This window comes from Podarcis gaigeae (assembly GCF_964106915.1).
Source record: "Podarcis gaigeae genome assembly, chromosome: 11".
NCBI classification, from domain to species: domain Eukaryota; kingdom Metazoa; phylum Chordata; class Lepidosauria; order Squamata; family Lacertidae; genus Podarcis; species Podarcis gaigeae.
In genome coordinates this window covers 61,811,374-61,836,358 of record NC_139687.1, presented here as the reverse complement: position 1 = coordinate 61,836,358, position 24,985 = coordinate 61,811,374, and the positions used below count along the sequence as shown (strand labels likewise).

At 47.6% G+C, this 24,985-nt stretch overlaps 2 protein-coding genes across 13 annotated transcripts in view; one reads left to right on the top strand and one right to left on the bottom strand.

Moving 5' to 3' along the window:
- The window catches only part of UBAP2 (ubiquitin associated protein 2), a 78,065-nt gene extending 67,564 nt beyond the window's left edge, over window positions 1-10,501 (top strand). For all 12 annotated transcript variants that reach the window (XM_083702630.1, XM_083702634.1, XM_083702635.1 and 9 more), the window contains 7 exons: window positions 2,603-2,681; window positions 3,232-3,446; window positions 5,686-5,785; window positions 6,869-6,976; window positions 8,061-8,128; window positions 9,732-9,923; window positions 10,154-10,501. In XM_083702630.1, the coding sequence (XP_083558756.1) occupies window positions 2,603-2,681; window positions 3,232-3,446; window positions 5,686-5,785; window positions 6,869-6,976; window positions 8,061-8,128; window positions 9,732-9,923; window positions 10,154-10,249 (858 nt within the window). In that variant the 3' untranslated portion in view covers window positions 10,250-10,501. The remainder of the gene's footprint in view (window positions 1-2,602; window positions 2,682-3,231; window positions 3,447-5,685; window positions 5,786-6,868; window positions 6,977-8,060; window positions 8,129-9,731; window positions 9,924-10,153) is intronic.
- A 5,067-nt stretch (window positions 10,502-15,568) lies between these two features.
- The window catches only part of UBE2R2 (ubiquitin conjugating enzyme E2 R2), a 53,926-nt gene continuing 44,509 nt past the window's right edge, over window positions 15,569-24,985 (bottom strand). The window contains exons 2-5 of the mRNA XM_083702954.1: window positions 23,493-23,579; window positions 21,882-21,979; window positions 20,724-20,858; window positions 15,569-18,926 (exon numbers count right to left, since the gene is read on the bottom strand). Coding sequence (XP_083559080.1) covers window positions 18,704-18,926; window positions 20,724-20,858; window positions 21,882-21,979; window positions 23,493-23,579 — 543 coding nt within the window. The 3' untranslated portion in view covers window positions 15,569-18,703. The remainder of the gene's footprint in view (window positions 18,927-20,723; window positions 20,859-21,881; window positions 21,980-23,492; window positions 23,580-24,985) is intronic.

Here is a 24,985-nt window from a genome sequence, read left to right as displayed (position 1 = left end):
CCCTTCCTTAATGCAGCATCTACATGTGTGTTGGACACACACAAACACAGACTTCCCCATGGATGAATCCATCTAACTCATGAGTAGGCAAACTAAGGCCCAGGGGCCAGATCCAGCCCAATTGCCTATAAATCCAGCCTGCAGACGGTCCAGGAGTCAGCGTGTTTTTACATGAGTAGAATGTGTCCTTTTATTTAAAATGCATCTCTGGGTTATTTGTGGGGCATAAGAATTTGTTCATTTGTTTTTTCAAAATATAGTCTGGCCCCCCACAAGGTCTGGGGGACAGTGGACCGGCCCCCTGCTGAAAAGGTTTGCTGACACCTGATCTAACTGCAAACAGAAAGAGACACAAAGATGACTGAGTGCCCCATGTATTCAGAGCCTCCTATGCTTAATCTCAGGGTAATGGGTTTGAGCCCCATGCTGGGCAAAATAATAATAATAATAAATAATAAATTTTATTTATACCTCGCCCTCCCCAGCCAAGATTCCTGTATTGCAAGGGGGTGGACTAGATGACTCTCCCTTCCAACTCTATGGTGACATTGGTGATGGTGACACTCAAATACTTGGGGTGGCTTTCTTAAATGCGTGAGCCAGGTATCTTACCTATTGTATGGGCAGTGAATAAAGCCAGGGTCGCTAGCAAGCCTGAAATGGAAGAAGCTGGCAACCAAGACAGTATCCCAGCCCTTGGTTGTCTCATGAGTCATTGAACGTGTTTACGTCTATCGTCTCCCTCCTCTCAAGGGCTCAGGGCAGATAGGTCAAAGCCCAGCTACCCTGCTCTGGAAGTTACAAGAGACTGTGAACCCCAAATTGAGAAGAAAGGGATGGTGCGGGCAGCCCATTCAGGGGCAGAAGAGGAACCAGAAATCGAAATTTTGGCTAGGGAGGATTAGTCTCGCGGGCATTTTTGTAGCTGCTCCTGGGAGCATATTGCAATTGTCTGTTTCAGTTTGGAGAGCTCATGGGTACTTCCCCTACAAAAAAAAAATTCCCCTCAAACATGATTGCATCATTTCAGTATCAAAATGTAGGATTTAAACACAAACAGTGCAGACATCTGGATGGCTTTTTGCACCAGCGACGTTTTTTAAAAAAGGGTTTTTGTTGACTTTCATTACCCGTTGCATCGTGTTGGGGTGATCTGCCAAGAAACCGAAAAACCCAACCGTGGTAAAACTACAAAAGTGGCACATTTAGATGAGCCAGAAAAGAATGTTCTCATTGTTAAATAAATGCCGAAGTCGTCTTGTGACTTGTAGAAAAGTGCTAATGCCGGGTTCTTTCAGTTTACGTCGTCTTCTAAAATCCCCCCCCCCCCCCGGCAGTCAAAGTGTGTGTTAAAGGAGCTTTATGCAAACAATTATGAAGCCGTTGTTTATTGCTGTGGGTTGAAGCTGTGTCCCCATCCTTACTTCCTTGGCTGCGAGCCATCCTTCTCTGTTTTGGAAACCAGAAAACGGCAAGGGGAAATCCAGCTGAGATATCGAAAGTAATATTGGCTAGAACCAAAAAACAGGCAGGGCTGCTCCAAATATGGGCACAGAAGGTGTGGGCTGAGTTGAGATGTGTCGCTCCTCAAAGTGTTTTGCTGCTGCAGCCAGAGAGAAAGAGGCATGGGGATTAAAAAATAAAATAAAAAGGAGTCCATCTTCTTGCAATATTTTTGGGTTGGACATATCACTAACTGTCTAGGAATCAAAAAAAATTCCTTCCAGTAGCACCTTAAAGACCAACTAAGTCAGTTCTTGGTATGAGCTTTCGTGTGCATGCACACTTCTTCAGATACACAGAAGAATCATAACCCTTTAAGAGAAGTAACAGAACTTGAAAGATGAATTATAAAAGGAGAGAGACAAGAAGTAGCAAATGAAAAGTAAACTGGTGCCCATGTGCTAAAATCCGGGGGGGGGGGGGCATGACAAATTCACATGTTAGAAGGATGAATGATAACCGTCTGGGAGAGCTGGAGCCCATGAGAAAATTATTGTGAAAGTGAGAGAAGGCAAGGAATCTAATTATTTATTGAAAAGTGGAGCATTTTCATTATGCACTGATGGAATAAGACACAGGAAAATATCTACATACCTTGCTGAAAACAGTGTAAGGACTGGTACAGCATATTTATATTTTCTTTTTTGCTGCTGTTGCTGATGATTTCTATATGCTAATTATTCACAGAAAAACAACCCTGTACATTATTATGCATACACATATTTATCTCTCTCTGCATATAGATAGATATAGATCATTTTGTATAATGTATAGCATAGTATGTATATTACATTTTCTCTGCGCCCTGGAGAAGCCCACAAGACTTCTATGAATCTTTCCAATAGGTGTGTTGCTGTTCTTGTTTCTTAATCCTTGATTGGTGCATTGTTTGTGCTTTGCTGGAAAAGACACTTTGGCCATGTTCAAAGAAATGACTGCTTAGGAGTAGCCCCATGTGGGGCAAGATGCACGTTAAGGACAGTTGTTTATTTTCCTTGCAAAGTGCTCTGGCTAATAACACTGAACAAAAGGCTGTGCAGAGAGATCCTAGCTGGCTTCACTGTGAATCTAAACATTGCTGATGTTGGTTTCTTCTCAGGATTACTACGGAATTACATTCCCTGCTCCAGCAACCTTAACGGGCAGAGAGGGGAGCCTTGCTAACAACCCTTACTCAGGTGAGTCTGGATCCCAAAATGTTGCCTGTGCCAAGTGAAGAAGGTGATGCTTTGCTCATTGTGGCTGCCAGGTTTGCTGGTTCCATCTTTAAGGAATAAAAGTATGTATGCAACCTGCAGAATTCATGCTGCCAGACCTATGACTTAATATGGACACTTATTTTCACGGGGGTGGGGAGGGACATGCTTGTGAGCTTGGTGGAAGCATTAATTAATTAATTAAACGTATACCCCGCCCTTCATCAAAAGATCTCAGGGCAGATTCACAGCATCTTTCTGGCCAGCGTTAGAAAGACAAGGGGTAGTTCTTTGGGCTTGATCCTGCTTGGCTGCAGCACTAAGATGAATTGAGGGTTGAGTATAAGATGCGTACGCTTAACAAAACTCACCTCTTCTATAAATGCAATTCAGTATTGCTAAATTTATGAAAGCGGAAAGATTTGGGCTTCACCCCTCTATAAGGGCCTCTGCTGGCCTCTGGCTCTGCCTAGATCCTTGAGTTTAGACAGCCACCCGATCTCTCAACGGGCTTTTTTTCTTTTCTTCCCAGGTGATGTAACAAAATTTGGTCGGGGAGATGCTGCCTCGCCTGCCCCGGCCACCACTCTCGCCCAGGCTCAGCAGAACCAGGCGCAAACTCACCACACGGCTCAGCAGCCCTTCCTCAACCCCGCCCTGCCACCCGGGTACAGCTACACTGGGTTGCCCTATTATGCCGGTGTGCCAGGAGTCCCCAGCGCATTCCAGTATGGGCCCACAATGTTTGTAAGTCACAGGGGGGGTCAGAAGGGGTTGCACCTCAGCTTTGGCTTGGATTCCTCTGAAATGGTGCCTTGGGGATTCCACAGGGTGGGTGAACAGACTTTGCAGAGCAAAGAGGGATTTTGTCAGGGCGTGTGGGTTCTGGGTGTACAAAACCACACCCTCTGTGGCAGTGTGATTTGAGAGTCACCACATCGGGCAGTTCACCCTGTAAAGTTTTCTCCCAGGAAAGCTCTGAGGATGGGATGGCCTCAAGTTTGGCATGCAAGAATTCACATCGTCCCCTGGTCAAAGAAGTCCTGTCTATGTCTGTGGTCTCCTGGAGCTCTTTGTTCTCTGGTCACCTTTGGGCAAGGGATTTGCTGCTGTCTCATTCCTGCATTGCAGAGGGTTGTATGATCCTGTGGTTCCTGTTTGTCTAGATTGCCTACGTTTGTGAGGGAATGTCCCTGCCAAGAGGGGTGACCTGCCATGGCTTGCAAAAAGGCATTGCCATCTGTGCTATGAGAACCCAAGCATGTGTATTCCAGCCAGAAAAGTGGGGCAGTTGGTCAGCTTTTTCAAGCCTGGGAATTGCCTCACACCTCAGACTGAAGCATGAAATTCACTTTAGGATATTTTGGGGATTTTCCCCCCACTGTATGCCTTCTTTCCACCTCCCCTCCCCCAAAAACTCCCAATTTTTTAACAGCAGCAGCAATTGAAATGATGTTGTTGCCACTGGCGTGAGCATCTGTAAGTCATGATGCAGCTTCAGGGCCTGCTGTTTGAAGGCGAGAATGTCAGGAGATGGGACAGTATGTCACAGGACGGTTTTTGTAGAGGACAGAACTCAGGAAGTGCTGGATGAGCATGCCTGAGGAGGTCTAGAATGAGCTAGAAGCAAGTGGGGAGGCCCTGAAATGCCTGCGAAGAACACTTGAAGTTTGAATTCTCTCGAATTTAATGGAATTCAAATTGCAATATGAAAAAGTACAATATAAGAAACAAAAGAAGCAATAAAAATACAATTCAAAATCATGATGTATTTAGCAGAGCATATTACAGTTCCTAAACAGGCAGGAAAATCGTTAAGTAGTCCTTGGGTGGGTGGGAGATTGGGAACCACTAGACTGAAAATAACTGAAAATAAGCAAATGAACTACAGACTCAGGAAAGAACTGAGTTTTGCTGCTACAGAAAAATAAAGCACCAGTTCAGGAGAGATAGCTCTTGCACAGACCTTTTAATTTTATGGATTTTGTGCACTCCATATTAGGTACCTTATATTTGTCAGGACACAGATTAAGAAAGCACATCAACCCAGGTGCATAAAATGCTACGTCAGTTTTATTTGCGGTGGGAAGGTGGAATCGAAGGTGGGAATAATAACTTTTGCTGGATGTTACTGGGTCCAGCAGAAAAAAAAGGGTGGATCTTGCAGAATCTCCAACAAGCTATTGATTTTAATTCTTAGGGTTTGGGTGGGGAGACATCAAGCTCCATACTACCACTATGATAACGGTTCACATCATTTATCAGGACAAATATATTCCGAGTCAGATCCAGAAAGATTAGTGCACCCACCTTGTGTGTTCTTTCCCTTTTGCAAAACTGGTTAGCAAAGCATGTCAGCACAGAGATCAGATCAAACAGACGTTGGCGATACTTCATGGGCTCCTTTTCCAACGCTAAAACTCATTGATTCTAAGTGTCCTCTAGTCCAACCTGCTGTAATGCAAGGATCTCGGCTAAAGCAGATGGCCATCTAACCTCTGCTTTGAAACCTCCAAGGAAGGAGAGTCCACCACTTTCCAAGGGAGACTGTTTCACAGCTCTTACCCGTGCTGCTCCTTAGCTCAGTGCCCTTTAGGTATACAGTGGACCCTCTGGATACGAATTTAATTCATTCCGGGGGTCCGTGCACACCCTGAAAAATCCGTAACCAGAGGTGCCACTTCTGCGTGCGCACAGCGCGATAGAAAAATACTTCCGGGTTTGCTGCTTTTGCAACTCGAATATTACGTATCCAGAGAGGTACATAACCTGAGGGTCCACTGCAGTTGGGAGCTGCCGGCTGGGCACTTGGTCTCCTCCCATATGTTCTCTGCTTTCCTGCCTGGGGTGAGCTCTCCTGCTCCCTGTTCCTTAGCCAAGTGGCACGGGCTCTTGAAAATAGAGGTGCCTCTTTGACATGTCCACCAGGTGGCAGTTGAGAACTTCCAGCTGCTGCCACCTGACTCCTTTATCTGCCTTCTTCCAGGTCCCACCAGCGTCCGCCAAGCAGCATAGTGTCAGCTTGAACACAGCCACGACACCCTTCCAGCAGGCGACCGGCTACGGTCAGCACAGCTACGGAACAGGTGAGAGGGGAACATAGGCTGTCAGTTCTCTGGAATGTGCAGAGCAGGCACAAAACAGCAACTGGACTTTTCTTTCTAATGCTGCTTCTCTTAGTTATGGGGAGAGGACCCCCCTGGAATGAGATACTGCTGCTCCCACCCCCCCCTGGGATGCAGGACTTTGGAGACTTCTATAAAAACTCCATGAAGGTGGTGGGCAGGAGCCCCGCAAGAGTTTGTTGTGATGCCCTGCTGCTCTTGAAAACATAGGGTGGGGTGAAGGGAGGCTGGAAGCTTCTACAGAATCAGAGTTGCTTATTTAGGCATTTGGAGGGACGGCTCCTTTATTTTTCCGGCTTAGAAATGCTTGGCTCCAAGTCCCTCACAGTTCCCCACAACCCAGTATCTTCCAGATATTTTGAACTTCAACTCCCATTCTCCCTGACCGTTGGCCGCACCAGATGGGACTGATGGGAATTGTAGTTCCAAGCCATCGAAGGATGCCAGAGACGTGTGGTGTGAGTGGGGCGGTCACCTCTGCTCATGGGAAGCCTTTTGAAACCAAGACCACTATTCCATTCAAGCCAGTGGTAGCGTCCTGGGCTTTAGAGGCAGAGTAAGGCTTGGCTGAGGGACGCGGGTGGTGCTGTGGGTTAAACCACAGAGCCTAGGACTTGCCGATCAGAAGGTCGGCGGTTTGAATCCCTGTGACGGGGTGAGCTCCCGTTGCTCGGTTCCTGCTCCTGCCAACCTAGCAGTTCGAAAGCACGAAGTACAAGTAGATAAATAGGTATCACTCCAGCAGGAAGGTAAACGGCGTTTCCGTGCGCTGCTCTGGTTCTCCAGAAGTGGCTTAGTCATGCTGGCCACATGACCCAGAAGCTATACGCCAGCTCCCTCGGCCAGTAAAGCGAGATGAACGCTGCAACCCCAGAGTCGGTCACGACTGGTCCTAATGGTCAGGGGTCCCTTTACCTTTACCTAAGGCTTGGCTTATCTCAGAGCCACCAGAAAGCAACGCCTGCACAAGATGTGATTGTACTTTAGGCACAGATGTGGTCCAGCCAGGAATCAACATATCCCACTTCTTGTGTTTTCCTCCAGGCTATGATGACCTGACGCAGGGGACGGCAGCTGGAGATTACAGCAAAGGGGGATACGCTGGGTCGGCGCAAGCACAAAACAAATCCTCTGGCAGTGGACCAGGAAAAGGTAATGTAGCTGTTGATGTAGGTGCCTTCTCTCCCTCTGTTGCATCAGAAGACCCAGAGCAGGGATTTTTACGCACATTACTTAACGTTCCATCAGGCTCCCCCTTCAGCTGTCATCTGCAGCCCCTGTTTCGTCAAGCTGTAGAGGGAGGTAGGATTGCAGAACCTTTTAATCGGCTCTGTTGAAAGACTAGCATCTTTTGGCTTCACCTCTCACTGAAATTAGTCAGCCACTGGGGAAAGCCCTTTGACTTTGAGAGTGCCTTACAGTTTTTGAAATAAATATATGTAGGCATTGTTTTATAGTTCCCATTCAGAGAGCTTTCTCCAGTTCCTTCCAGGCAGAAGAGATGCACTTTTAGCTTTCCTCAATTAAGTGTTACGAGATTAAACAAACCTCAGCATGCCTGGCCCAGAGCAAAGGGTTGAGGAAGACGACCCGGCCACTGCAAGCAGGACGTGAGAGCTGAATGGCCATTGTGGCCATTGTGTGCTCCTGTCCACAACTGCTGAGAGACATTTTATTACGTGCATGGCCACTGACGTTTTATTTTACCCTCCTCTCCTCTTGCAAAAGACACAGATATGCATATGACAGGACACATGCAAACTTTCTGCAAAACTGTGTCCTCCTTTGCCAGTGGTTTGGAGGGCTCAGTTCATGTGTGGATTCTCTCCTCCCCTCAAGTCTTGCCTCCCATCTTGGCAGTTGCATTTTGCTGGCACAGCTAGCAGCTGCCTTCCATGAGTCTGTCAACATATATTTTAATTGCAGCTTGAAAGAGCAGCAGATCCTTCTGGGATTTGGGAGGAAGAACCGAGCTCAGTGCTCCAAAGAAGGGTGAATATCACCAGAGACAGTTTTTGGGCAGTACAAACTGCAGGGGACGCCACAACTATGCTGTAGAACGGAGCGTGTTTGCAAATTTTCACATTGCACAGGGCACCCCAATGCTTGAGAGCCCAAAGTCCGCCACTGACATCAGCTGTGAGGCTTGAGAGATCCCATTGCCTTTGACAGTTTTGATAACTCATTGTTCTCTCTTTTCCTTCCCTCCCTCCCTCCCTCCCTCCCCCCCCCTCAGGTGTTTCTGTGACCTCAAGTAACACAGGTGTGCCTGATATTAGTGGTTCAGTCTACAATAAGACTCAGGTGAGGAACTGCCATGTGTCCAGCCGCTTTTGTGCCTGGGGTTCTGCTTCTTTTGACTCTCCCAGCTGTTGGCATTTTGACATCCCCGTTGGTGGATCATCTTTTGGCTCTCTTTAGGTGCTTCTGCACAGAGACCTTGGTGGGAGTCGATGCCGAGGCAGAGCTTCTCTCTCTTGAAAACATCTGGGGCTCTGTCTGGGCAGCTTATCTGCCCACCCCCAGACAAAAACACTGCTCCCAGTTACACCCTTGCCCATGTTGCTTTGCTCCACGCATGTGGAATCTGATAGTGACAACTCTTGATGGCCCTTTCAAGCGCCATGTGCAGTGAAATGACTGTACATATATACACAATGCTACAGAAATAAAGCAGAAACAGCATAGGGGTACAATTCAGCATAACAGGTAAAACCATGATCAAGGTGACTGGAGTCACATGCCTAAATTGGACAAATAAAAATGTTCATCACCAGGCACAGAAACGACATCAAAGGGGAGGCCTCCATCCACAGACCAAGTGCCATTGCTTTGAATGTTGCTCTAGCCCAGAGGTGGTTAACCTTTTTTAAGAGTGAAGGCTGCATGCACCCTTGGCCAGCCTTCTGGTTCTGCTTGCGCACGCCTCCTTCCTCCAGCTGATCTCTACAGATCTTTCCATGCGCCTCCTCCACAAGGTGGCAACGTGGGAAAGGGCCTTTTCCGTGGCACCTTCATTGCAAATCGTTAGGCGCCAGGCAAAAACAGGCTTTTTAAAAACTGTGTACTGGGAGGGTATTGTTTTCATTTGTTACTATGTTATGTATTTTTATATTAAAAACTGCACTGTAATTCTAGGATGAAGGATATAGTATAGAGATTTAATTACTCTCTTTTAAAAAAATATCCAACCAGGGTGGGGAAAGAGGCCTTATTACTCACTGTGCTCATCAAATTATTGACGCGGTAATTGTGGAGGGGGCATTGTATAGCACCATTTTTTTGTTTCCCCACTGGCAGCATACATGAGCTGGTTTCCCCCGTAGAAAACTTTTCAGTTCCTGAACCTGAGGTTGCCCCACCTCCCCCGGCTGTATCTGCCCCAAACTGAGCCTTGCCAGTGGAACATTTCTGAAGCGGAGCCCTAGTTGTTCCAAACCGCCTTCAAATCAAAACTCTGGTTGCAGATAGGTAAAGGTAAAGGTACCCCTGACCATTAGGTTCAGTCACAGACGACTCTGGGGTTGTGGCGCTCATCTCGCTTTATTGGCCGAGGGAGCTGGCGTACAGCTTCAGGGTCATGTGGCCAGCATGACTAAGCCACTTCTGGCGAACCAGAGCAGTGCACGGAAACACCGTTTACCTTCCCGCCGGAGCGGTACCTATTTATCTGCTTGCACTTTGACATGCTTTTGAATTGCTAGGTTGGCAGGAGCAGGGACCGAGCAACGGGAGCTCACCCCGTCACAGGGATTCAAACCGCCGACCTCCTGATCGGCAAGCCCTAGGCTCTGTGATTTAGACCTGGTTAGATCTCTGGTTGCAGATACTGGTTCTGTAATAAGGGTTCGGAGAGAGTTCCCTTTCTGCGTGTTGAAGTGTCTTTTCTTTTTCCCTTCTTGTGCAGACTTTTGACAAGCAGGTATTCCATGCCGGCACTCCGCCCCCCTTCAGCCTGCCGTCAGCCCTGGGCTCTGCAGGGCCCCTGAACCCTGGTGCTGCCCCCGGCTACGCTCCGGCTCCCTTCCTGCACATCTTGCCTGCCCATCAGCAGCCTCATTCCCAGATGCTGCACCACCACCTTCAGCAGGACGGGCAGGTGAGTGGCCCTGAGAGGCACCTGAGAAGAGAAGCCCAAGATTGGGGAAATAACTCTGCAGCAGATTAATTTTGGGGGGTGGGGGAGAGAAAAAGAGGGTGTCCCATTGCATGAGCGGAACCCTGTTTGCCCAGCACGGAGTGCAGCCCCAAGGGATGATGGGGACAAGGTGGTCAAATCCAGAGCCCCCTCTGACCCGCCCAACTTCCCCTCCCCTTGTCTCTTTCCAGGGTGGATCTGGTCAACGCAATCCACCAAGCGCCCTGCAGCAGAAGTCTCAGGCTACCAAAACCGCCTATGGAACGTCTCCATACTGGACAAATTAACCCAACACAGGAGGAGGAGGGAGGGAAGACGCCCACTTCTCGGACTCCCACACCTGCCAGGAGACAATCCGCTAGGAAGGGGTGGGTGGGCTTTGAGACAAGGCAACCGAGCGCTCAGCCCAGGCAGGGCAGATCCACACCCCTTCCTTGTGCGCGCGACTCCTTACCTGCTTCCTTTATGATTTGCTGTTGTATGTAATATATTTATGTATGTATTTGTAAATGTAATAGAGCCTAATGGTGGTTTCTGCATTTTTTGAAGCCTGATTATTTCCTTCCTTAGAGGTAGCTTGGACACAACACTTACCCTTTCTCTGAACTTTTTGTATTTTTCTGAGGATTTTTTTTACATTTTCAAAGGACACAGTGTGCCATTTTCTTTCCTTTTTGGAACCAGAGGCTTGATTCAAAAGCAGGTGTTAGCTCAGGCGAGTTCGTCAGACTCACAGGAAGAATCAGGTGCTGGGTTTTGTCTCCTCCTAGCTTTGCACCTGACATCTTGCTTTCTGAAGATTACAAGGAGCTGCCCTCCTCCCCTTCCTGCCAGCACAAGGATTTAACATTCACAAGAAGTCCCATTGCAGGTTGCAGCATTGCCCCTTTTTATTGAATTTTTAAAACACAAAAGCTACAGTGCTGTCTCCGCCACTGTTCGTTTTTGCAGCCAGCGCATACGGACTCCCCATCACATCCCAGAACTTTGTGTCTGCCAATTGGGCACAGCAGTGTAGCTGTTCTGTAAATAAGAAGGTGCAAAATAATTGTGTTTTGTAACTTGGCCTTTGGCTTCATGCCACAAACCTGAACTGGCTTGACAAGAACCAGTGATGTCTCCTTCTGCCCCTCAATTTTGGGGGTGGGGCCAGGGAGATCAGAGGGGTGTTTGTGGGAAGACACCTCATTCTTCCTGTCCTACACCAACACAAGTGAATGTTTTAGAAATTTCATTTTTTTATTGGCCTGAACTCCACCTAATAAAAGTTCTGAGCGTGTCAGTAGTGTTTGCAGAATCAGTTGTCAAAAGTCTTCCCCTCCCACCATTATCCTTAGCAGTTCTTAAGAGCGAGAGAGAACCATGACACTCTCTTGGAATCCTATTAAGTCTTCAAGGTGCCACAAGACTCCTGGTGGTTTTAATCCTGGGTTGCCAGTGTGGCACCAGATCAGAGTTACAGTCCTAAATTTCTGGAGAGGCAACAAATTGAACTCTGGACCCACCAAGTAAGGCTCTAATGTAGCTCAAAATGGGCACATTGGGAGTTTATTCTACTTTCACTGTCTGGGTATCAAAATACTATGGAACCTTTGAGCAAGGAAGGGTAAGGAACATTAGTAAAGGTAAAGGGACCCCTGACCATTCGGTCCAGTCGTGGCTGACTCTAGGGTTGCGGCGCTCATCTCACTTTACTGGCCGAGGGAGCCGGCGTACAGCTTCCGGGTCATGTGGCCAGCAGGACTAAGCCGCTTCTGGCGAACCAGAGCAGCGCAGGGAAACGCCGTTTACCTTCCTGCCGGAGTGGTACCTATTTATCTACTTATACTTTGGCGTGCTTTCGAACTGCTGGGTTGGCAGGAGCAGGGACTGAGCAACGGGAGCTCACCCCGTTGCGGGGATTCGAACCGCCGACCTCCTGATCGGCAAGCCCTAGGTTCTGTGGTTTAACCCACAGCGCCACCCATTTTAATGTTAAGGAACATTAAAATGCACTTAATTTTTTATCACACCTAAGTTCCCTCTCGTTGCGTTTAGGTTGCTGTATCTTCCTCCATAGCAGGTATGACTAGTAACCCATCCAGCGCACCAGTCTACTCTTGCACACAGAGGTCTTTCCCATTACTTGGCTGCCAAGTCCTTTTAGCTAGAGATGAAGTCCAGCTATTCCACCACCACCGGGAAGGATCCAGTTCTGGAGAATGCATGCATCCCTATATTGGACATGTGGCACCAGTGGCCCTGAAGATGTTGGGCTTCTGATCCCATCAGTCAAGACAGATTCAGCAGTCGGGGATGATGGGTGTTGAAATTCAGTAACATCTAGCAGGCTGCAGGTTCCTTACCCTGCCAGAGAGGCTTTCTTTTTAATTATTCCTGTTTTGCAGGTATGAAGCAAGTAGAGAAGGAAGTTTTATGTTAAGAAAGCTTACGTTCTTAACCAGCTGTGAACTAAAGTACTAAACTCTAGCTTTTATTTTACAAAATGCCTTGCAAAGTGCTTTTGGGTGCTCAACAGCGACACACCCACCCCCTTTGCTGGAATTAGGCTTGAACATATGCTACGGGGGGTGGTGTGGGGGGCAATAGAAAGCTGCTATCAAACCTAAATGACATGAGGGGAAGGCCCCATGGGGTTGCATCCAGTCTCTGGGTCACCAGTTCCTCACTCATTGTAGGTTAGGCCTGTCACTTCTTCCCCAGCATAAGGCTCCCTCTTACCTATGTTTTCACCTTTCCTGCTATTGCTCCTTGCAGAGTCTTGGGTGCAAAATCATGCTGGTAAATGGAGACATCTGCAATTCTAAAATGAGGAAATTTTACATAGCTTTTTATTTGTACAATTTATTCTCGAGGGGAAAAAAATCAGGCTTCCTTAGCATTCTTTCTGACACACGGGTGCTCTGTCTGACCTGCCTTCTGTACATGGATCCACTAATGGTCACACTTCAGTACTGAAACTTCTGTTTAGAATTTTAACCCACTCATGCCATCTTTAATTCCCTAAAGTGCAGCCATTTGTTTTTGTAACCTCACTGTTACACAAAAGAAGTTTTTCCATACTGTACTAGATGCAATCTCCGCCTTTCTCACAACATGTTAGCAAATTTCTATTTAGGCACATTTACAATTTAAGTAATGATTTATGGGCAGATGCACCTGAATTTATTTAACCAGAATATGGATTTCAAATAGCAGCCTACTGGTGCCTTGTGTGGGAAAATCCCTCCTGCATAGGACATTTACCTTACGAGCTATCACTTTCGCAAGTTCCTCTTTTACCTGCATTTTATTCCATAATTTTGGTTTACAGCAGTATTAACCCTGGAGATGCTCTTATCAAAGCACACGAGACCCCTTTAATCCATCTCATGATGCAGGTTCTGCCTTCCCCAAGCTTCTGCCATAATAAATTAGTATTTAAATGTGCTATGTTAAGATGTACGCAGTTTACCCTACATAATTGCTCAATACCTCAATGGCAAGTTTAGGTGGTACTTTTAAGAAAACACATTTCTTTCACTTTGCACCTGAATAAAAGGAAAAGGTAGGATCAGTGCCCTAGGATCTCTTTTTCTGCTATCACAGAGAAAGCAACTGTTGGGCAAAATCAGAACTTTTATCTCCTGGGTCAAGAGAAAGGCAGCATAGCCAGAACCCTCTGCAATGGTGTAATCACAGCAGCAGGTGTTGCGGACTCCTAGGCTACAAACCACGTTTCCAAAAGCAAGGCACATGCATTACTAGCCCAATACTGAGGTTGCAAAGGCATAAAATGGATCATTCATGCAGCAAAATGTCATTTATATAATAGAATGGTAGAGTTGGAAGGGGCTGCAAAGGTCATCTCGTCCAACCCCCTGCAATGCAAGAATCTTTTGCCCCCTGTGGGACTCAAACTCACAACCCTGAGTCTCACACTCTGCCAATTGAGCTGTCCCTGGTAGGCTGACAACTATAAACAGAATGCACACAGGAAAACCCTAGATGGGATCTATTGCAGAGGAGAGGTTTGCAACAAAAGCCTATAGCAGGCATGTCCAAAATCCGTTTCAGGGGCCTAATCTGGCCCGCCAGTTGGTTTAATTTGGCCCCTGTGGCAGTTTATTTCCTGGGGTAAAACCTTAAAAAAAAACTTCAACAACTTCGATCCTAAAAGCAGCTCAACAACTTTGGAACTTTGGGGTAAAATCATAAAAGCTCAACAACTTCAATCCTAAAAAAAAGGTTAACAACTTTGGTCGGCCCCCACGGCCCTTCACTTTATCAAATCTGGCCCTCTTTGAAAAACGTTTGGACACCACTGGCCTATAGGCTTCCATACAACTATACCAATTAGCAGGCCAGGTTGGGGAAGCTCTATTCCAAGTATCTTTGAGTAGCTGCCAGTAAGGATGCAGGATTCTTGGCCAAAGGCCCATAGAAGCTCCTTGAAAGCTTGCCATTTTTGTGGTTAAGGGAAGTAGAGGGTTATAATACTGGACCTAACCACATGGGCATGTTCTCTTAACAGATGGGCCATTCTCAAATGTTTCTTTAAAAGACCAGTGAAGAAACTTAAGAGACATCCACATCTACTCATTTTAGTAAAATACCTGAAGAACATGATGTCTACTTTAAAAGAAGTTTTCTTTTATTACAGTTCTTATAGGGGGTCAAGTAAAGAGACTGTTCCTTCCGAAATGGCAAAAAAATTGAAAGCATGAGCTACCTTGGTGTGACTTCTCCTAATATCCTGCTGTAGCCTTCATGGCACTGAAACATTGCTTCCTAAGTAGAAGTTGCCCAATAGCCCCTACCCTTTGCCTATTTTTCCTGGTGTGGTATGGCACACATGGCAGGTGGTTTGATTGCTTCGATTTCCACATCAGTTAAGGGGCAAGGCCCTGGCACACTCAGGTAAGGCCTTCTTGAGTTCAGAGAAGGTTCTGGCTTATATTTGTGTGTTGGCTGTTCTGCAGATGGCTGAAACCGATGCTACCCTGCAGGCCACAAGCTGGAGGGATGGAGCAAACTCCTGGGTTGGCTTTTGCCCATTTTCTCATGAAGGCAACACCCACCTTTGGAGAGGGGGGAAAAGAACACATTTGAAGAGTACTGTACTATTATGGCATGAGCTAGTACACACTGCTGCTACCACCTCACTTGGTACCCGCTCCATCAACATGCAAACCCCAGCTGCACCAGGTGGGTTCAGAATGCAACATCTGTGGGCAGGGGGAAGCAAAAAAGGGGTTAAATGGCAGAAGCTTCCTTGTGTGTAGCCCTGTGCGAGTATAAGCAGAGAAGTGCTTCATAGACACCACACCTTATTTTGTGTTTTAGAAATGCATGCAGGAAAAACACATGGCTGAACATGCACGGAAGGGACCAATCCACTCCTAGTGAGACACGTCTGTAGTGACAATAGGAGCCACTAGAGAGAGGGCTCTCGTCTTTTGTCACAGGGAAGGCCACATTCTGGCTGTTTCCAGGCGATCACTTTTGCAAAGCAGTTGGAGAAGCAAATGGAGTGGGGGCCAGGGGGAGAGATTACAGGAGGTCTCACCTCATGTGAGACACGTAAGCCTGTGTTAACTAATAAAGGTGGCTTTCGAAGAGGGAACTAACAATAGAGGTGTAGTTTATTTCACATTTTATTAGTAGACAGATGTGCAGAAAAAAACCAAAACTAAATTACCAAAGGAAAGGGAGACAAAACACAAAAAGAAAAATATGCATTAGTTAAACCTGGTCTGGTAAGTTGCATCAACCAAAGTGGGCGAGAGGGAGAGGGGGGAAGAAAAACATCCAGGATTTTAGCACTGAAAAAAAGAACATATCAAGATAGAATTCTAGTGCTCCCTGCTGGTTTCAGAAGGATTTAGGAACTGCATCTGAATTGGTTTCTGAGTTGGAAATGTAAACGCAGACACGGGTAGGGTAGGAGAGAACCAGGCGACCGACCGCTGGCTCCAGTAAACATTTGTCCTCAATCTCTTTAAGTAGCTTGATAGTTGCATTTCGGTGGGTTGGTTGGATCTCAAGAACAAGGAAGCCAGCAAGTCAGCAGGCAGTGACATCATGATGGGTTGGGGAGAGTCTGCCTGGCCAAGCAAAGAGGAGAGCACAAACTCCCAGAAACAGGTGCTCCCCACCCCACAAAAAAAAGTGTTACGGCGAGGGGAGGACAGAAGTATAATAATGCATCTCACACCACCAAGCTTGAGAATACAAGTCACTGGAGAGCATACAGTGAAAACGGTCAAAGTACAAGAGAGAAATAGCTGAAAGACGCAGTATCCTCATTTCAGGTTGAGCCAAGAGCGACAATCCACGCCTTCCTCTCATCCCCCAACTCGGGACAAGGAGCCACCCACAAGCCTGAATTTGAACAAAAAATGGTAACTTTCATTGGCTGCCCTGTTGGGAGAATTGGTGGCTGTACTTGCAGTGCCCATCTACACACACCCACACACCCACCAAGTGCTCCAAAGCATACACACAAACACACTCCGGATTGTCTTAATGGCTAGTTGGAAGGGCTATGCATTTCAGTTCCTCTGCTTACACGCCAACAGTGCCCAACATCATGTCCTCTCCCATCTCTCTGGCTTCGCTCAAGTCCCCACGTATGAACTCCACAGCAGCACCAACAGCTAACGCAGCCGGCCACCCTCCGATCACAGCTGCAACAGAGTTAGAAAAAGCACAGATCCTCGCCCCAGGCAGCGGACGACTGAAAGATGAGCTGCCCGTGCAGAGGAACCAACAAGTTATCTGCTGGGTGCTGGGCCACCACGAGAGGTGCATGTGGGGCACTATTCAGTCCACAAGGCCTCCCAGAATGGCGAGCTATAAAGCAGGATCACCCCCCTAAAGTCCCAGCAGTGGGGTCATGGTGAATACCTGGGGTAACTCATCAGACCACCTCAGATGGAACTGGCTTGCTCCCTTTCCTGTAGAACCAGAACATTCACAGCAGGGATCCCAACATTCAAGAGGCAAGCTGAGCTGGAATGGGGGCAGAGGAAACGGCCATGATGGGGGGACCACTTCGTTTCCACCTCCCTTCTTGCGGTCATCTCTCATCACAGAGCTTCCCTTTCCTCGGTAAATTCAAGGCCTAGCAGAAATATGTCACAGGAGCACCACAGGAGCTACCATACAGCCAATCCTTGTCTACTGAACCCACCACTGTTGCAGGAAGTGGTCATGAAGCCCTCATTAATCCCCAAGGCTGTGAGCAGCTAACCTTCTCCACTGGAACACTGTTGTTGTCTGAACTGTGCACAACTGTGCATCCCAGGATGGTGGCCGCATTTCAGGACAAGCATCGAAGGCAGCAGGCGAGGCTGACACAATTCTCCACAGCAACATCATCTCTCCGCTCCGAATGCCATCATGCAGCAAAGGGAATGTTTGCATGTGTCTAACTCATAGTGGCTCATCCAGACATTTAAGACAAGGTGTGTCTACGGCCTCTGGTCTCTTTTAAGACAACCAAGGTTGAGCAATTAGAATCTGCCTTTGAGAGTCTGATCTGGGAGCCTGGAACCCCTCAGGGAATCCCCCCCCCCGGCCCAAGGACTGTCCCTGCCAAGGCCCAGCCCCCCATCACCTGGCAAGAGCGCTCTCCCCTAGACAGCATGACAGGCACCCATCTGCCTTCATGGCGTTGTGAATGCCACCTTCACCCAAGGATCCTTCGGCGTCCTGCCCCAGCTGGGGCTGAGAGAGCGCTTGCCAGGGTTGGGGCCCCTGCAGGAAAGTGGCAGGCCACAGCGTTTCAACTACCTTTGCCCAGAACTAAGAGGCTGCTGGGGCTCTGCATTCGGAGGGGCCACAGCTGCCAGCATTTATCCCCTACGGAAGACCAGCAACTAAAAGGGCTCAGTGGGACAAGAATACAGAGAGTTTTGAAGTGTTTATTGGAAGGTTCATATCACAAGACAACCACCACCCTCTCCCCACCCCAAATCTCTGGGTGGGGAGGGGGAGCAGATCCTTCCCCCCAACCACCCGTCTGTCCCCACACGCACTTAGCAGAACTGAAATGGAATACTGGACCTTTCAGCCATCTTGTCAAGCTCAGTACAATGGAGCTTAGGCTCTCTGCCCAACACCTTAGGAAGGGAGGGGGGAGAGAGGAGAGAGAAACCACCACCACAAGGCTAAACAAGTGCGCACGCGGTCATCGTCAACGGAGCAGCAGCGAAACCTCGGGAAGTGCTCTGCAGCAGAGTTTCATTTGTACTTGTCCCTGTTTAAATGCAGCTCGTGGGGAGCAGCCCCCCACAGTCTCCGGCGTTAAATACATTAAACATCTTGATCAAAGACTGTTTAATTCAAGATCCTAAAGACAGAGCAAACCTGTTTTGAGTCAGGTTGTGAATGCTCCTGGAAAAGGCGGCGGGGAGAGTGAGAAGGGGGGGTGTGCGGAAAGAGCATCACTTTCTTCCTTTCCTTGAGAGAGAAAAACAAAAAAACCAAAAACCCAGAACACAAGTGACGGGGGGCGGGGAAGAATGCAAGAATGGTGACGTTCTGCAGAGGAGCTTCCTTCCAAACAGAACAGGAAGGGGTGGCGGGAAAGACCGAGATCCATACAACAGGAGAAAGCAGGAGGCGTGGGCTTGGTTGGTATCCCCCCCCCCCATGTATATATGTATTTTTTTTTGCTGAACTGTCACTAGGTTACCGCTGCTCCTCGCCCCCTCTGACACAGCAGGCGGAGCAGGGCGGGGGCCGGAGGGAGCAGGTCACGACTCCTCGTTGCCAGAATCATCGTCGTCGTAACAATCGGCGTCCTCCTCCTCTTCCTCATCCTCGTCGTCAATGTCATCGTCGTACAAGTCGTCATAAAGCAAATCTGAGCTGTTGTCACTGGAAGGCACTTTAGTTTTGATGCAATATTCCGCCAGCGTGGTAGGAACCTTCACCCCGTCCTTTTCCGCTTCCGCCTTGGTGGCCTGGACTTGTTTCCTGGGAGGCGGGAGAAAGGAAGGTGCCACACGGTTAGGGCTGCCCACCGGGCGGCCACGGCAGGCAACCTTGTCTTCAACAGGCCTTCGCTGTGTGTTCCCGAATTGCACATCCACCCAGTTGGCCCTGGGCAGAACGAGGAGCCCCCTTCCCCTGGTTGCAGAATTTAAGCAGAGCCTGCTGGATCAGGCCACTGGGCCATCTAATCCAGCCTCTATTTTCACAGTGGGCCAACCAGATGCCAATGGGAAGCCAGCAAGCAGGATTCAAGCACAAAAGCAGCCCTCTCCTCTTCTGTGATTTCCAGCAACTGGTGTTCAGAAGCATTACGCTGCTGCCTCCTACTGCAGCATAGCCATTGTGGCTAGTAACCATCAAGAGGGCTCAGCCATTTTGTCTAATCTCCTGTATACCTGAAGGAGCGTCTCCACCCCCATCGTTCTGCCCCGACACTGAGGTCCAGCTCCGAGGGCCTTCTGGCGGTTCCCTCACTGCAAGAAGTGAGGTTGCAGGGAACCAGGCAGAGGGCCTTTTCGGTGGTGGCACCCGCCCTGTGACATGCCCTCTCATCAGATGTCAAGGAAATAAACAACTATCTGACTTTTAGAAGATATCTGAAGGCAACCCTGCTTAGGGAAGTTTTTAATATTTAATGCTATATTGTTTTTAACACTCGATTGAAAGCCATCCAGAATGGCTGGGGAACTTAGCTAGATGGGCGGGGTATAAATAATAAATTATTATTATTATTATTATTATTATTATTATTATTATTATTAGCCGCCATCCAATTTGATGGCCATCACTGCCTCCATAACTATGTGCTGTGTGAAGAATTTGTGCCACATTATGAGAGCACCAGACATACCTGACAGCCCCTCTCCTCTGTTCTCCTGCTCCCACCCTCTCCCTAATGTGGCTGGCTGTCTCCTGAACACCAAGGTCGGCATATATGGAAAAGCAATGGCCACCGAGTCTGACAATGGTTCTGGGGCACAGCAGGTCAGGCTTCAGTGGTATTGTCACAGGATCCCTGGCTACTGCCTCCAAACTCTGCCCGTGTAAGGAAGCTTCTACAGCAGGGCTGAAGGATCTGTGTCCCGTCCCGTCCCCAGCTGTTGCTGGAGTACAACTGCCAACATCCTGGACCACAGACTGGGGACCAGCAAAAGCTGGAAGCACACAGGATCTCCACCCACTGCTCCGATATCTTTGTTTTTCCTTAGGGAATTGTTTTGGTCTGATGGTGGTGAGATTTAAGAGGTCTCTGAATCTGTTTACAGAAAGCGTGTTAATGCTCTTGTCCATTTGCCTGGTGCCAGCACAGTCCCACCGGCTTGCCTGGACGTATCGGCCAGAGATGGAGACACAAAGAAGAGGAACAGCTTCCCCTTTTAGGTTTAGGTACACTGCGACTCTCTGGGAGTTCCGCGTCCAGCAAGGAGGGGAAATTGCAAGCGAAAAGGCCAGGTGGAAGGAGGAGGGGCGCACCAGTAAGAGAGGGAGAGGACAGGTGAGGGTATGTGAGGCCACAAACACCCTAAATGAAAATCTGGCTCCCAGGCCAGGCTGCTGGGAGAAGGACCAGAGTAGAGGCCAAGATCTTCCAGTTCATGCTCCCACACAGCAGAGGTGGGAAAGGCTTCTAAAATATTGCTGAGGCTAATGGTCTGGACCAGGAGGGGGCTTTGCTCTTCTCACACATTCCTTAAGATTTGGCTCCAGAAAGGAGAGCCGACTGCCCACACTGGGATATCCCACCCACCTGGAGTGAGAGCCGGGTTCTGCTTGGCTTACCGAATGATCTCAGCATATTCTTTGTCTTTGCCTTTGCTGTCCCTCCATTTCCTGAACATGACCGAAGCATCGACGTTCGCCGGAGAGAAGGTGTTGGGCTCATTAAGCAAAGAGATGACGCTCAGTAGGATAGTCCTGGGAAAAAGCATGAGGAGGAGGAGGAGGAGAAGGAAGAAGAAGAAGAAGAAGATGATGGTGAAGGGGAATGGGAAGAAGAAGAAAGAAAGAAAGAATCAGGGCCACAGCATTGGGCAAGTCTGCACCTGCAAGGATGAACAGTAGGTTGTGATTCTGAACAGGTTTTGTCACAGAGCAACCACACTGGAGGGGAATTTCTCACTGGAAGGATCAAGTGGATTCTAGCCTGCCATTTAAAGCAAGGGCCCTTTAGGTATTGTTGGGCTGCAATCCCCATCACCTCTGGCCACCTGGTCACTTTGCCTTGAGACTGATGGGCATCTCACAACATCTTGGGGGCTCATCCCCAATTTGAAGCTTGCAGCCTTAACCCCAACCACTATTTTTGCATGTTCAAGACAGGCAAAGCAATCTTCCATGGAGACTACAGCTGAACTTCTTTGTGGGGTGCTGGCAAGAGTTCTTACACAGCAATGAGGTACTGAAAATCTCTGCACCCAGGACACAGATGCCTGGTTCCTCAGACCCGATGCTTTACTTTACTATTCTGCTGGTGCATGGCCACGTCACCTCTCTCATGAGCCTCACAATAAATAAAAACAGCCACCACTGCCACACTAAACCCCTCATGAGCTTCTGGACTTGTGTGTGACCACAGCTCATGCTTAAAAGATAATAAATAAATGAATGAATAATAAAAAAGATGGAACCCAAGTGTCTGGTGCAGATCTGGGGTTCAGGGTTTGAAGAAGCAAAGCCAACATGATGCCCCCCCCAGCTGCTGCTAGACTACAGCTCCCATCAGCCCTCAGCCAGCACAGCCAACAGGCAGAGAGGATGAGAGTCGGGGTCCAGAACATCTGGGGAGCATCACGTGGACAATCCATAAAAGGTTATCTGGTGGTACCCAACACTTCTTATTTGCAGGTTGGAAAACGTAATGTCACTAGAGAAGGAGGACTCCCAGCTCCAGAACTGAATTGTGCCTTGGTACAGAATCCTCTCTCTGAAGGGCCTTACCTGACATTCTGGGTTGGGTTCCACCTTTCAGATGGCAGCTCTCCACTCTGAGGGTCATCTACAGGTGGGTGAAGGATTGAAATACATACATCTCCATTCTACCAAAAGAGAATACACACACAGGAGGTCAGCTGATGCAACGGACAAAACACCTTCTGCAGAGTATACAGAGCAGGGCTGAGCAATGTATCGATAGTCCAGTCCATATTGTGATATTGGTTGCATATTTTTGACTTGGCAATATATCGCGAATCATGATGCGTATGTGTGTATGCTATGCAAAAACCACAATGAGGGGGAAACCGTGAAGCCAGCCATTGCTTCTCTTAGTTTCTGCAGCCCATTAATTCTGCTGGCTCAACTCTCCCCTGCCTCCTGCAGGGGACAGCAAATCACAGGAGCTTGCAGAAATCGTGATGCAGAAAAACCATGAAGCCAGTGCTCCATCCTTATTTCAGACATCGTGGTCTAATGTGATGTTTAGCTGGTGATGTATCACAATGCTGAAAAGCAGATATCGCCCAGCCCTAATAAAGAGTGGCCCACAATAACACAGAAACCCCACGACCACACCTACACCCCTCTACTTATCTGGTTATGTCCTGAACTGAACCTTTTTCACTAGAGGGAAAGGTGCACTTTCAAATGTTAGCCACCAAGAAAATATACACTTCCAACCTTAAGAATACAAAATATTAACCACTGCTTAAGCAACTCCCCTCAAAGTGCTTCCTACAACCCCTTGTAAAAATATACATTTATTTCTTTAAGCAGTGTTCCAAAACCACAGTATTCCAGAAGGGGGAGCCAGAGCTCTCCGAAAAAAGAGAATAAAGTTGCCATCCGCACTTCCTGATTTAGGAGTTTCCTGCCTAAACAGAAAAAAAACCCTTTTGCTCCAATAAAAGGGGGTGAGAGAGATACTAGAGGCCAGCTGGCAAACCTGATATTAAAGAAGAGTTTAATTCTGCCATTCTGGCTCTGCAGATGAACACCCCTTTAAAAAGAGCAAAACCCAGAGGCTCTGGTGCTCTGCCATATCCCCTGCTAGAGGAAATGGAAGCAAGAAATAGGAGACTTGTTGGGGAGATGCAGAGCAGCTGGGCTGTTGCTCTCCTCCTTAAAGAGGCCAGAGACAAGGTTAAACATGCAATTCCACAAGTGGAGAGTCTTTGGCCTCTCTGACCTTAAGGCTAAGTTCACACATCCAATGCAGGTCCTTCTGAGGGGCCAACCCATCAGAGAGAACACAAGTTAAGAAGCCCAGGACAGCAGAATGGATGGAAACAAAGAAACAGCCAACCCCTAATCCAGCTTTTGCACGAGAAGAGGAAGCTGTTGCAGCAGTAGCAAGAGTTTCAGCCAAGTGTGTCGTTGAGGAGAAAAGGACCAGGCAAGGCTACCGCTTGGATTTCGGTCTCTTTCTCGCTTCAAGTGCTCCAGATAGTCCCATTAATCTTCATGGCGGTGAAGAAGGATTAAATATGGGGAGGTGGGGAGAGAAGACAATGACGGAGGGAAAGAGAAAGGAGGAGAAAAGGGAGGTTTCGATGCCCTGGTAAGGAAGGAGGCCACAGCAATTGAAATTTTGACACCACAAAAGACACCTACCTCATAAATGTTGGGATGCCACATTTTGGTCAGGAATCTGAAGGTAGGTGGTGAATATGGGTAGTCCATAGGAAATTTAATATGCGCCTGGAACAGAGAACAAAACCCCAAATTTAAACACTTGTTAAGCTCAGCAAAGCAGCAGCAGCAAAAAAATTCACACCCATGCTGTTACACTACCTCCACATTTGGTGACGCGGAGTTTGGAGCTGGACAGACTGAGTGTCGTGGGGGTGAGGACCTCACCTGGGGATGGTGGGCAGCGAGAGAGAAGGTGGCTGGCCATGTAGGAAGGGGGAGCTTTATGGTAAGAATGAAGTGACAACCACAAGACATTTGCAAGCAAGAGAAGGTGCAGGAGTAGTGGCTACGGAAATATTTGGCAGAGTTGGAATTAGAAAGTAAGAATTACAGGAAGAGGGGGAAAGGGGAATGATGCAAAGCTCAAGGGGTGAAGAGCTGGAATAAGTTGTAAATGCATGGACTAAAAACTTGAATGGTGATGTCGAAAAAGGAACAGGTCCTCTAGTCCAAGCCCTACCAAAGTCCACTAATACTGCACCCCAGAAAAAAGGTGGGAAACCTCCAATTATTCGATAATGGAGCCTCAAGAAGAAGGGAAACTGTATCCCAACAGAAGAGTTTAAAAGTCATACACAACATCCTAAAAAAATATAGGCAGACTTGGACTATGGAAACCTGGGTACAAAGCTCAGCCACAAAAGTTCACAGGTTGGCCTTAGGTTAGAATAAATGGTAGTGGTTGTTCAAGGAGGAAATGGGGTACATATAGCCTTGTGTGCCATCTCAAGTGCCTTGGAGGAAAGGCAGAACATAACAATGTAATACATGATAAATAATAAATTTCTGGATGGACAAGACCAGGGAAACTACGCTTTGTGTGAGTCCAGGGATATAGCAAATGACATTTCATAACTTTTAAAAGCATTATAATATTAGAAAACTACTGTGGCCCAATGCAGATAGTTTTGGAGACATTCAAAGTACAGGATTGGTAATCTGTGAACCTAGAAGTTTAGTGCAGCTTCAAGCAACACCTTTATACGCAACAGCTGGTGTTTCAAAGTGGCACCACGTGGCATAACCAAATCTAGTGAGACCAACTCCAGTTCTGACCTTCCTCTAATAATAATAATAATAATAATAATAATAATAATAATAATTTATTTATACCCTACTCATCTGGCTGGGTTTCCCCAGCCACTCTGGGCAGCTTCCTTTTTTTTTTTTTAATAATATTTATTGAACATTTTCAAATATAACAGAAAAAAGAAAAGAAATAAAACATCCATTTTATAACCTTGTTTTCATTAGCATCTTTCCAGGACTTCCCCACCCCACCCCATCTTGTATTCCAATTCCTTCAAATGGATTCAGCAAGTTCTTACCCCAAATTTTAAACTTATTATAATTAACCCAATGTTAAAAATGTTTTTCCATCCCCTAAAATCGACCCCGCTCCCTTCCACGAG